This window comes from Cornus florida, unplaced genomic scaffold (genome assembly GCF_030987335.1).
Source record: "Cornus florida cultivar Cherokee Brave unplaced genomic scaffold, ASM3098733v1 CherokeeBrave_3.0.0_Hap2_Chr08, whole genome shotgun sequence".
NCBI classification, from domain to species: Eukaryota; Viridiplantae; Streptophyta; class Magnoliopsida; order Cornales; family Cornaceae; genus Cornus; species Cornus florida.
Window position 1 is genome coordinate 34,520,029 of NW_026775578.1, and position 13,208 is coordinate 34,533,236.

The window sequence follows — 13,208 nt, forward strand, 5'->3', positions numbered from 1 at the left end:
TCTAAAATGGATTGCTGAGGTGGCACATGGTTTTTTACTGTTTAGAAATTGTGATGCCTAAAATACCCTTCCGCGAAGGTACTACTTTTTCTTCGAAGGTACTACTTTTTTGAATTGAAGGTACTACTTTTTGGCGTCCAGGTACCATGTTTTTTAAACACTCGCGAAGGTACTACTTTTTCTCCGAAGGTACTACTTTTTTGAATTGAAGGTACTACTTTTTTGAACTGAAGGTACTATTTTTTTATTAGGGAAGGGCATTTTAGACACCACAATTTTTTAAACAGTAAAAAACCATGTGCCACCTCAGCAATCCATTTTAGAGAAATATGGAACTTTGACTCAGTCTCTAAGTAAATATGAAACTTTGACTCCATTTATATGTAATTTTCCCTTTTTTTTAAGCACATGGACTAAGGTGTGGATAGGACCAGGGGCGGAGCTAATTAAGACAGACACCTACTCCCCAGCCCTTCCTCTAACCTACTACACTTAAGTATATATATTTTTTATATATATATACTTATATTGTAATTTTTAATAGTACCCCCCCCCCCCCCCCCCCTAAAATTTTTAAACATTTTTTCCACTATTTTTTTTTTTTTTTTTTTAATCGATGATGATTGTAATTTTATTTTATTAAAATATTATTAATCAATATTTTGATTCTTATATTGGTAAGTAATTTTTTTTTTTTCAGTACTTATTTAACATATTATTTTACAATTATTTGTTTTTCCTTGTTTGCCTTTTGATTTTATTTTATTTTATTTTCTCAATAAGTGCATTGTTCCCTTGATAAGTGTTAAAATATTAGGGCTACAACTAGGGCGGGTTGGGTGGGTTTGAGGTATAACTTAAGCCCAACCTACCATATGAAATGCTAAATCCAATTCCAACCCTAACCCTATTCTCAACCCTAACTACTCAACCCAAGCCCAACCTATCTTTTTACTTTTAAATTCGGATTTAGATTTTGTGTTAAAATTTCGGGTTAATTCGAGTAACTTATATGGATACTTTTCACACCGAATATTTAATATGATCTTGAATTAGTTTTAGATTAAATTACTCTTAAACAAAAAAAAAAATTCAAAGACTTTTTGTAGATTTTTAATAAATTACAAACAATAAGTTAAGATTTAATAAAAGAAGTTGAAAACAAAAACGGTAATCATATTTTATATAATATATATAATGTATTTTAAAGTAAAAATATATATGAAAATAATATTATAATTCGCATTCGGGTTGGCTCGGGTTGCTAGCACTTCAACCCAAACCCAACCCTAATTCAATTCGGGTTAAGGTTTTTCAATCCAAGCCCAACCCTAATTGTAAAAATGATTGTCAAAATTCGTAAAAATTCGGGTTGGACTCGGGTTGGGTTCGGATTTCCCAACCCAAGTTGCACCCCTATGAAATATGCATATTTCAGTCATATTCTTAGGTATTTTAGACCCTTCATCTATTCTTACTTTCCCGTTTTAGTTCTAAATTGTGTTATTGTCAATTTCAAATCAATAAGGTTCAAACGGCCAGGCTAAATTCAGTTCATTAATGTCTTTTTGGAGTCAAGCAAATGCAGCTGTAAAAGTTCTAGAAATTGCCAAAGAACAGTGCCACAATCGATCCTACCTTTCCAAGTTCGATCCTGAAGTGGATAAGCCCAGTCAGCAAAAAGTCAACTCTGCGATCGATCCTGCCAACTCTACAATAGATCCTGCAACTTGCGATCGATAATGATGAACATAAGATCAAAATCAACCACCTTAGCTGCGATCGAAACTATCCAAGTTACAATCAATCCTGACATTGTGCGATCGATCGCAACTTATGCTGAGTAGTTTTAAAAGGCTCGTTGAGGATCAAATTTCAAAGACCAATGGGTTGCGGGATTGCATCATTTGATGGGACATTTTTGACTCATTTTGACCTCCAAGGGACAACTATAAAAAGAGGGATTGAACCATCTTTACAAGGATGGGATAGTTATAAGCAAGGTTAGCAAGTTAGAAATAGAATTAGAGATTAGAAGAGCAAAGAAGAACCTCTAGATTTAATTTCTCGATCTCTCTAGGGTTTTAACTAAGGAAGAAGAAGAAGAAGAAGATGAAGCCAAGCTTGGAGATGGATCTTGAGGACACCTTGATAACATCTACCTTCTCCATGAGTGGCTAGTCCTTCACTTAGGGCTTGGACGAGCCTTAAGCTTGTGTAATTAAACTCTTGCTCTTCAATTTTTGGGGATTTATATGCTGTAATTTGTGTTATAATCTTGTGTAATCAAACTTGGTTGTACCAAGACTTTTATGGATAATTATTCCTATTGATTCTTATTGTTGGTTACATGTTGTCTTATATGTAATTAATTGAGAATTAATCTCTACACTAAATGTTCTTTATAATTGTATTTAGTGATGGCTATACATATTTCTTAATTATTTGATACAATTGTTAATTAGTTTGATGAATTATGCTTAGGCTTGATGAATTGCACGACACCATTAGGTTAATTGTAGTTAAGTAGATAATTCATACTTGAATTTAATAGTCCATGCTTATTACAATTTGTATCATCCTCTTGATTGATGTGTGCTTGTAGCCACATTTTGATTACAATATAATTTTTTCCCATTAGTTGAAGGCAAGTGATTTAATGCATGAGCTTAGTAGTGATTCCTATGCCCCAAAATTCCTCTTCTATCTTTAAACCACACTCATTTTAACATTTATTTCCATTGCATATTTCATTAATTGAACATTAGATTAGTCAACCAAACAAACTTCCTTTCAATCTCTTATTCACTAAGTTAAGTTTGATTCTAATCACGTGTTTAATCCTTGAGAACAATCCCTCTTTATTGTACAAACGTATATGTGTTAAGTGGCTTTTATAAATGTAAAAGTTGATGCCTATTTGACATTCTAAATATAACACATTTTTGTGTACACACCAAAGTCACATCAACCCCCTCTGAAATAAAATTCTAGCTCTGCCGCGCCGTTGGATAAGACAGGTCCCGAATCTTAACAATTGTTCGATAAAACTGAAAATTTAGCACTAAAATATTAAGACTAAGCACCAAAACTTCTACGGTTCATGACACAATACCTTCTACTAAACTTGTAGATTTTGAATATATTCCGCTTAAAATAACCTTTCGGTTAAGTTGAAACGATTGAACTTTAATTTAAGCATGTCTACTGTTCCATTCTCTAATTTACATTAACTACCAAATTGAGTACTGAGTAGTGATTGGGGGAAGGTCTCCCTGCAATGTTTTCACAAACTTGTATTGAATTTTTTTGAAACATGAGCATACCAACTAAAATGCAATGATACTCAACTTTCTACTGCCTAATTCGATAAAAATGAATTTTGATGAGATTTAATAATTTTCTCAAAAATTATTTAACATATGTAATAAATTTTATATTGTTGTCGGTATTAAAAATGCTTGGTATTATTACTCTTGTAAAATTATAAGTAAAAATAAACTTAATTGTGAAATAAATAAATACTCAACATATAATTTAGTTCTAAAATTAATGTTAAAAAAAATTAAAAATAATACATAATTCACCCCGCAAAAAATCAAGAGAATAGATTTTTTTTTTTTAAAGTAACTTTCAGATTACAAAACTTTTTTTTTTTTTAATTGAGTTGTCACACTTGCACACTGTCCCATGTATTACACGAGAGCACACTGAGCATTTAAAACTTTCGAATTGAAAGTTGCTCAAATTGGCCGGTATTGTAAAAAGCGGTTCAGTGAGTACCACCTATAAGGGAGTAGTATTGGCCAGATCAACCCGTTGATACTGTTGTGAACATGATACATGTGAAGTGGTGATTGGTTCGGGACTGCAAATGTGTCTAATATTTTCTTAAAAAAATTATTTGTGGGTCGAGACCGTAACTATTTAGTATATAAAGAAGTGCAATAGGGAAATAATTTAGGAAAAAGATGTACTACCTCCATTTTAATATAATTATTGTCTTAGTGAATTATGACTCACAATTATACTGAGAGGGAGGGGATATAAGAACTAAAGTATATGTGATCCATATCTATTATTGCATGGTTCTAACATCACTATTTGACATTCAAATAAATGTGTTAGAAACGTGTAAAATATTATTTAACTTTTTTTTATAAGTATTAAATGGTGATTGAACGGACAAATCATGTAGTGATTTTTAAAATTAGACGCATGTGAAGCAAACCCACCTCCATCAAGCCCTAAATGGGTATTTTAATGACATAATTCATATTTTTTTTATCCAAATCAAAACCGGATCGTATGAATATGATTCCATATATAATTTAAACCAACATCTAATTAGAATAAAGTAAGTTAAATTGTGATCGCATCCCTTGATATGTCTAAATTGCACAAGATGGTCAAAAATGACCTTAATTACATCGTCTTCCCTCAACGTCCACTCAGGCTAAGTACGTTAGAACTCTCAAAATAATACTGACAGAGCTGGTCTTGATTTTGTATGAAAAGACAAGAAAAAGCTTATAAAAAAATCACAAAATCAAGTTTTATTGATTGCCAGCAATAATGTGGAGACAGTGGGACCATGAAATGAAACGAAAGACGTGGACATGAGTGGTTCTTGTGTGGTGTGGGAACAGAAGTACTATTAATAATGCATATTACGTGCATACGTGTAGATGTTGTACGGAAAAGTGTAGACAGTAGAGGCAGGCACGGACCTGGGTTCGTCACTGAGTAGAGGTGTGGTAGTGTGTGCAAAAGCCAAAGGTGAATCATTGAGGCCTGCGGCCTGAGACTACTTGATTAGGAAATGTGTGTTTGCGTTTTCAAAAATAGGATTGATTGACTGTTCGTTGTTCACCGCCCAATTTTGGACAGCTGGCTTGTGCAAGAAATGTTTGGTAAAATGACTCAAAGAAGTCCTCGAACTGGTTTTGGGACGTTGTAGGGATTTTGTTGAGGGTTGAAGACGAAGGCTTTGGGGTTAAAATATTAACCTTCCAAATATATATATATATAAATAAAATAAAATAATATAGTAAATCAAACAGCGTAAAAATGACAATTCATAGAAAAGTTAGCTTGGCCTTTTGCTATTTAACACTTGACAGGGATTATGCAAATGCGATTTAGGGGTTCATTGATTTTGTTAGCACAAGTTGTCATTCCCCAGTCATTTTCATCTTGAGACGACTTTCAATCATGATTGTTAAATTTTTTATTCCGATCCCAAATTGTCAAACTGATCCTGATGCCATACGAAACTGTTAGAAATTAGAATCCCGGTAGGATTTGTAGATTTGGAAGTAGAATCGCTCTCGGTAAGATTTGTAGATTCAAAAATAGAATCGCATAAGATCAAACAACCCCTATTAATTCTACTAAATAGTGTTATCTTCCGAATTTATTTGCTATTATAATTTATTTTGGACAAATAAATTTAATTATTTTAAATATAGAGTCCAATTCTTTACCCCCAAATACATTATAAAAAATTAAAAATGAAAACAAAAATAAAAAATCAAAGACCCGACATCAAATGTAGAGATGATCCAATTTTGAATTTCAAAGATATGGTTCAAAGCTTCAAAAAGTTCATCTGTTTTGTTTTATTCTTGTTAATTTCATTTTTCTTCTTTCGGACCGGCTTAGTGTGTAACTTTGAGTTTTCATAAAATTGAAATTTGTTTTCAGAGTTACCAAGTAGGCCCTTAAATTTTTATTTTATTTTTTTCTTTTTCTTCGTTGTTCAACTTTTGATCAATTAAATTGCTCAGATAATTAGGCAACTAAATTGTACTTTCATCTCTCTACTTGTTTTTTCCACTTTTCTATTTGTTTAGGCTTTACTTCAATTTCTTCCATGAGATTTTACCTGATTGTTATGCTTAAATCAAGAATTTGATTTTAAGTTTTTGTTGTGTGTCCTAGTATTACTAGAGTATCTTATTTGGTTTTATTCTCTAGTTATATAAAAAATAATTAATTTCCAAAAATAATTTGAATTACTTTTCTAATAATTTTATAAAATCTTACAATTCTCGATTCGATCTTACGATTCTGATCTTATATAGAATTCCGATCCTTTTCAATTATCCCATTCCTCTGCAAATTTGAAGAAGATAAAAGAATAAAATTTAAGTTAATAAGAATGTAGCAGGGTTATACAGTTGGTAAATCCAATGAGTAATGCAGATGGTAAGCACTGATACAATTCAATATCCAACAGACTACATTTACTGTCAACTTTATATATATATATATATACACCATCTAAGAATAGATGACAAGATGCATAAATTTTTAAAAGAAGACTCTTAAGTAGTTTGGAATTTGGAAATCCTCCCATCATTCCTCATCCTTTCAGAGCAAGCCTATTCAAAGAAATCCTCAGAACTGAAAATATCAAACTCTTCTTTTCTACGGAAATATTCAAAGGATTCCAAGAACTGAACAATAGCAAACCCTTCAATTCTTCTTTTCAGAGACTTTGAAGTGAAGTCCGTTTGGAAATCTTATAATAGGTGATCGCATAACCTCACATCCGTTGATTTTTGTCCATCTACAGTAATCCAAAAATATATATATTTAAACTGGTTAGTCCATCGTGCTTGTCAGATTAAATGTGCATAAAAACACTACTAAGAATATGTATATGCTCGAAAGTTTGGATAGCAAAGCTGCAAGACAGACCCAACCGTTAACTAAAAAAAAAAAAAAAAAAAACCGAACGAATCAGGAAGAAAAATACCTGTATTTTGTGACCAAGACATGGAGAAAGGTGGCAATAAACACCCTACTATACTCTGAACCTGCACATTGCTTCATGCCGGATCCAAATGGCATGAAGTTCTTAGCTAAAACGGATGACTCAAGGTCCTGTTTTTCATTTAGAAAAAAAAAAAAAGAATAATAGTTGTCAAGGGATTCAAGAATAGAATGCCACTAGAAATTAGTTAATTTTATGAAAATGAAGAAAATAAAAGATTAAATGAAGCCTGGTTCAATGTTTAGCAGCTCGTGATAGCATTTCCCACCTTCCAACGCCTTGGGTTGAATTCGAGTGGATTCTCAAATTTATCAGAGTTCAGGTGAAGAACAGAAGTGGCAAGCAAAATTACCCAGCCTTCAGGAATTGTGTATCCTGCAAAAAAATATATCTGAATTAGTGATCAATTTAAATTGAACTCTGCAGAAAAATAGCTAAACCAATTTTGATGCAAGTGTACCTTTTATTTTAATATCTTTTAATGCTTTTCGAAACATCCCTGGTGAAATATTGGCCAACCTAAGAGTTTCATTGATTACCTGTAATTTACAATAGACCAGCAAGTTTCTTAAGTACATCCATTAATGTAGGTCATATTAAGGAAAAAAAGAAATTTAAAATTTTTGTAATTGACCTGTAGTGTAAATGTCATTGATTTATACTCTTCCCACGTGATTGGAGAATCAGAATTCTCTCTGTTCTTAAGGATTGCCTCATGCTCAGCCTGATGAAAAAACACCAACAGTATAACCAGAGGAACTTATATACAAATATAGCTCGAAAGTTCTTAAATATTTAAACTTACAGTTAATTCCTCTAACACCAAAGGGTGTTCTGCAAGTAGCTTTAAAGCTAATGCAATCGATGTCGAAATTGAATCAAAGATGATGAATAAAAAGCCGAACATATGCTGAACAACGAAATCCTCTGTGATGAAATTCTCGGTGTTCATGTCTCGAATGAAATGATCAAGCAAGTCTCCTTGATGTTTCTCAGTTGACATGAGCCGCCTTCTCAACTCATACCTCACCATCTCTGACACCTTTTTGTGATTCTAAACAAGCGTCTTTCCTTTTTCAGCGTGAATAAGTAACTATTTTGATCATTTAAAACTGATTATTAGGAAAAGATTATCTACTTACAGTTAAACATCTATGGTGTGCAGTACCGGGGATGTTCAAGGGAAGGGACATTAGACCTTGTCCGAAATTTCTGAACAAGTCACTTAGCTTCACAGGTGACTCTTCGGATTCATAGCTAAATAGCTGCTTTGCTCCAAAGTCTAGAGTCATCTGTCATGACCAAATGGAATTTGTTACAATCATAGAATAAATGCATATGCAGATGCAGTTAGTTTATATAGCGAACAGATGGGCCTGAAAATTACTTTTGCAGCCGCGCTTTTCATCTCAAGTGAGTCCTGCTTTGACCAAGCACAAAGAGTTTCGCGAACCACTTCATCAAACTGAGGAAGAAGCTTCTCTCTGATGGCTCCTGCACCAAAGTGATTCAAGACCAAGCTTCTCACATATTTTTGGACATCAGCACGATCAAACCTAGAGTCTTGTGCGAAAACTTTTGCATATGTGTCCAAAGACCACGACTCAACCAACTTGCCGTGTTGCTGAAGGAGAAAATAGTTGAACTCAGGGTCAGCTGATACAATAACAGCCCGACCTGCCACATTTGTTCGGAAAATTTCCCCATATCTGCATTAAGGAAACAATTAAGAAGACGGTGAATCACTATCCATTGACATGCAAAATCAAGGATTTTATTGCAAAAGGATGTGGCATACAATGGTAACGCAATCAAGGGATTAATTCATCGACATTTTAAGTTCAAAGGGTTATTTTGTGGTCATTTTTACATTAACAAGACTTCAAGAGAATATGCAGATAAGAGAAGGAAAAAAAATCCAATAACGGCGTATAGTAGGATATATAGAGTTGCAGTACCTTTTGAGTCTATGTTTTAAGAAAGGTGGCAAATCCAGAGAGTAACTCGGGATGATTAAGTGAAGAGCCTCCCCAATAACAGGGAGGCCCATTGAACCTGGAGGAAGCACTCCATTGCATTTGGGATTCCTCCATTTGTAAATCCAATGAGTAATGCAAATGGTAAGCACTGCTACAACAAACAATACTCCAACTGACAACATTTTGATTTATATATATATATATATATATGGAAATGTATCTAAACTGATAGAAACTATAGCATAACTTAGCAAGAAAATAAGAAAGTGCCAAGCTAGGATGCTACACAAAACAAGCAAGGAAGTGACTAAATTGTGAACATAAATGTACAAGAAACTGAACTTGTATATATAGAGAGACTGACCATGGCCATGTGTTTGAGGCATTTTATGTTGCCCAAAAATAGGAAAAAGTCACAAGCCTAAATCTCACTATCATGCACCCACCCATTAAAACTTCCCTCTTTATTTTATTTTTATTTTTATTTTTTATTTTTTTATTACTATCTTTTTAATATGTTTCTTGTCAGTACTCATATTACTATATTGGCATTTGAAATCAGAGCCACCATTATCTGGAGGTAAATTCAATTCTATTATATGAATTTCTTGATATGATTTTTTTAAGCACAGGCACTCGGGTGGGAGGACAGGTCCGAGACTATAGCAGATGTTCGATAAAACTGAAAATTTGGCATTGAAATATTTGGACTGAAGAACCAAAAGCTTCTACAGTTCATGACACAATATCTTCTGCTAAACTTACAGATTTTGAATGTATTTTGCTTAAAACAACCTTATGATTAAGTTGAAACAATTGAACTTTAATTTAAGCTTCTCCACTTCTCTGCGTTCCATCCTCTAATTTTCGTTAACATACCATATTGAGTCATGATTGTGGGGAAGGTGTCCCTGCAGTGTTTCCGCAAACTTGTACTGGTTTGAACCCACTATAATTTAACCTCACAAATACATACATACATATATATATATATATATATATATACACACACCCACCCCATTACTAAAGAAATGGGACCACAATACATTATTATGCAAGTGCAATGGGAAATGATTTGTGGAAAAGAAGTAAGAACAATTAAGGGAGAGGCAAAGAGTGAATTATTGGAGAAAACAAATAACAATTTGAGAAGAAAGAGAACTGTTTTCAACATTAAGAAAGCACTAGAACAAGCAACTGTTTGTATAAAATTTTAAGTCAACTGTTTGTTCCTGGATTAATATTACATGACCAAATAAATAACAAGCAACATGCGACTAAAAAATATCAAACCTAGGACACGTTCACAGGTTGACTAAGGTATGCGGGTATATTCTCATGTGGGTCACCATGTGTAATGACACATAAGGAATAAGTCACCATATGACATGAGACTGTTGGCAGGTGTGATGTGGGCATGCACTGGCAGACTACAGGTTGTCATGATCCCACATCACTTGGGAAAGGTGAAATACTATATGTAGGTTCTTCACCCTTCTATGATTGAACTCACAAGAACTCCGAAATTAAGCGTGCTTAATCTATAGTAGTACCAGGATGAGTGACCTAAAGTCTTTGGTCTGGGGGAGCCAAATACGAACAATATTATATCTGGGAAATGATTTGTGAAAATGGGAAATGATTTGTGGAAATAAATAAGTAGGAACAATTAAGGGAGAAGGAAAGACTGAATCATAGGACTAAACAAACAAACAAGTGGGCATGGTTAATCTAACAATGTCTGTCTGCCTTTATTATGCCCACACTTCTCTTAAAATTTGAAGTCAACTGTTCTGGCCTAATTAATAAAAAGCAACATGCCACTAAAAAAACATCAAACCAATGCATTCCTAAACACATTCAAGGGCTTACCAAGGTATTTGAGAAATTATTACATGATCCAGGATCATTGGTTTCGACCGATCACCATTTAACACCAATTTTGACTCATTTGCTTAGTTGTTGATTGGCCCGGGACCATTCATATGATCCATACATCTTTTCCCCACTCTTATTCAGGATAAGAACATAGTTTCTCCTCTCCTTTTATGGTGTTTATATCATTGATTGTCAAGTCATTCAAACAAAAACAAAAACCAATCGAAATTTCTATAATTTTAGGATGAGTAATGCTATCATGACAGCCCAGATCTCCTTATTCAGCTAAAGAATTGAAAGATATATTAAATTACAAGTTTAATTTTTTACAAATTTCAAAAAACTGTAACAATCCAATAGTTAAATTTGAAGGGCTCATGCCTCTTTTCAAGGAGCCCAGACTTTCAATATTTCAAAATTTGGAGCCAATTCAGGTAAATTTAGCTCTAAATGTGTATTATAATGTGAGAATTCATATCTGGATACAAATCAAAACCGTATCCTTTATCATTAATGTATATCCTGTGTGGAGCATATAATTTAAACAAGATCTAAGTAGAATAACGTACACTTGATCAGGATCAGATCTTGGATAAAATTCAATCCATTTGAAGTTTACGAAGATTAATTGCATCCTCCAATGAAGATCTATATCCAACCCCTCTTAAATTCAAATCCTTTAAAATAGACTGCCAGATTGGATCCATTGCCGCGCTCCATTTGAAGCACCAAGCGTAGGATGCACATCGCCTGATCGAAATATATGGTGTTCTGAACTAAGTATTGGCCGATGCAGGGTTAAGAAGATGAAGTTAGTTAGGTCTATGTCACACAGGGCAGCGGGATAGTGACAAGATTTAAGTCGTAATTTGCACTCACATCCTTCGTGTTTGCAATAAAGACAGTAAAAATACAATTTAGGAATCACAATCGTTTCAATTGACCCATTTAAATTATTAAAGTATAATACTAATCTTTTTAAGTATTTTTATTAAACCAAAATAACCTTTAAAAAATAAAAAAAAACTCCACCACTGTGGCGGCCAACACCCTATGCAGCTAGAAATTTTTAATTGAGGGAACAAACTAGAAATGTAAAATTAAAATTACAAAATAATATAAAATTATTGTAAGAATTTTTATTTTTTTGTGCATGTTTAATGCCCTCGCTGAAATAGATAGATTAGTAAGTTATATTATCTAATAGTTCAACCAAAATTCTAATACAAAACTCTGACTTTCCATCTTAAAACGTAATAAATATGATTTTTAAATATTTTTTATTTTATTATTCTGTAGTAATAGATTAAATATTAAAAGACCATTTTTAATATTCAAATATTAAATATCACCTTCAAGTAATCACACACAAGTTAATCTTTTTATTTCTTAGCGTTTATTGAAACATTACTTGTAATGGCCCTAAGTTGATCCCATTTATAAAAAATAAAATAAAAAATTCGACATGACCTCCCCTAAAAAGGGGCCTACCACAACCTACTCAAATAAAAAAAAAAATATGCAATGGTCTTTCAAGACCTATCCAACCTGTCCCAACACACAATACAAGTAATATATCCCAACATCTCATTCATCAGTTCATTATGCCTCAACATGGTTCATCTCATGGCAGAACATCCACATATCATTTAATCCAAATTATCATAATTAAAGTCCATGAATATAACTATAATAGCAAGAGTCCACAAATCTCTATACTAAATATGACAAAATAAGGTTTTACAAAAATATGGGACTTAGATACAAAAATAGCAAAATAATCTTCTAATCCAAATTAAGCCTGTGGTGGTACGTCATCCGCCACTTCTTTCTCGTTTCCTGAAAACTGTTAAATAATAGAGTAAGTAAAATTGCTCAGTAGGTGGTGACAAAAAAAAACCTCTTGTGGTCCCGTGAATTCACACCATGAATAGAAATAAAGAAATTGGGATCATACCATATCGAGAAAAAAATATAACCACCATGCCACATCATTAATCCGATAGCACAAATGAATATGCCATGCAATGATATGCCATACGATGCAATGCCACTCCCCATTTTCCAAAACTATTTCCATTATCATTTTCAAACCATTAGTGAACCCATCCCATGGCAACTCCATGGCAGCACGAGAGGAGGATCGGTCATTGTCCCTGACCCATGGCAACTCCATGGCGTCATTTGGGAGCCAGGTAACTCAACCACACTAGGACGATTTTCCTAGTCCCCTCTAGGCCTCACTAACGCCATGGTCCCTAGGCAACTCCTAGGTGGCCAAGTTTTTCACAAAATCTTTTTCTCAAAATATTTTTCCCAAAAACCCATTCTTATTCACTTCAAATTACTTTACCCTTTCTTATGCCCTATGGCATGCATGTATGTCTCATACCTACATTACTATGGAAAAAAGGAAATTTTCATATAACACAACTAGTCATCCTTTACTAAAACTTCTAAGAAAATCATATAAGAATTCATATATCATTTCTAACACAATTTACAACTTTATAGACATAGTAAAACAACATTGAAACATGATTTTCATACAAATCAACATGTAAATATAA

The 13,208-nt window shown here is 33.2% G+C and overlaps 2 protein-coding genes across 2 annotated transcripts; both read right to left on the reverse strand.

Annotated features, from left to right (window-relative positions):
* Positions 1 to 6,130: 6,130 nt before the first annotated feature.
* Positions 6,131 to 8,067, reverse strand: LOC132268586 (beta-amyrin 16-alpha-hydroxylase CYP87D16-like). Its single transcript, XM_059769416.1, has 6 exons — positions 7,587 to 8,067; positions 7,416 to 7,505; positions 7,242 to 7,320; positions 7,050 to 7,156; positions 6,764 to 6,891; positions 6,131 to 6,574 (listed from the first exon to the last, which is right to left on the reverse strand). The coding sequence occupies exons 1-6, from the start codon at positions 7,812 to 7,814 to the stop codon at positions 6,481 to 6,483; spliced, it is 726 nt and encodes a 241-aa protein (XP_059625399.1). The 5' UTR covers positions 7,815 to 8,067; the 3' UTR covers positions 6,131 to 6,480.
* LOC132270037 (cytochrome P450 87A3-like) lies at positions 7,912 to 8,831 on the reverse strand. The gene is made up of 3 exons (XM_059771252.1): positions 8,740 to 8,831; positions 8,169 to 8,490; positions 7,912 to 8,073 (listed from the first exon to the last, which is right to left on the reverse strand). Exons 1-3 carry the CDS (start codon positions 8,829 to 8,831, stop codon positions 7,912 to 7,914), a joined length of 576 nt encoding a protein of 191 aa, XP_059627235.1.
* Between the last annotated feature and the right edge of the window lie 4,377 nt (positions 8,832 to 13,208).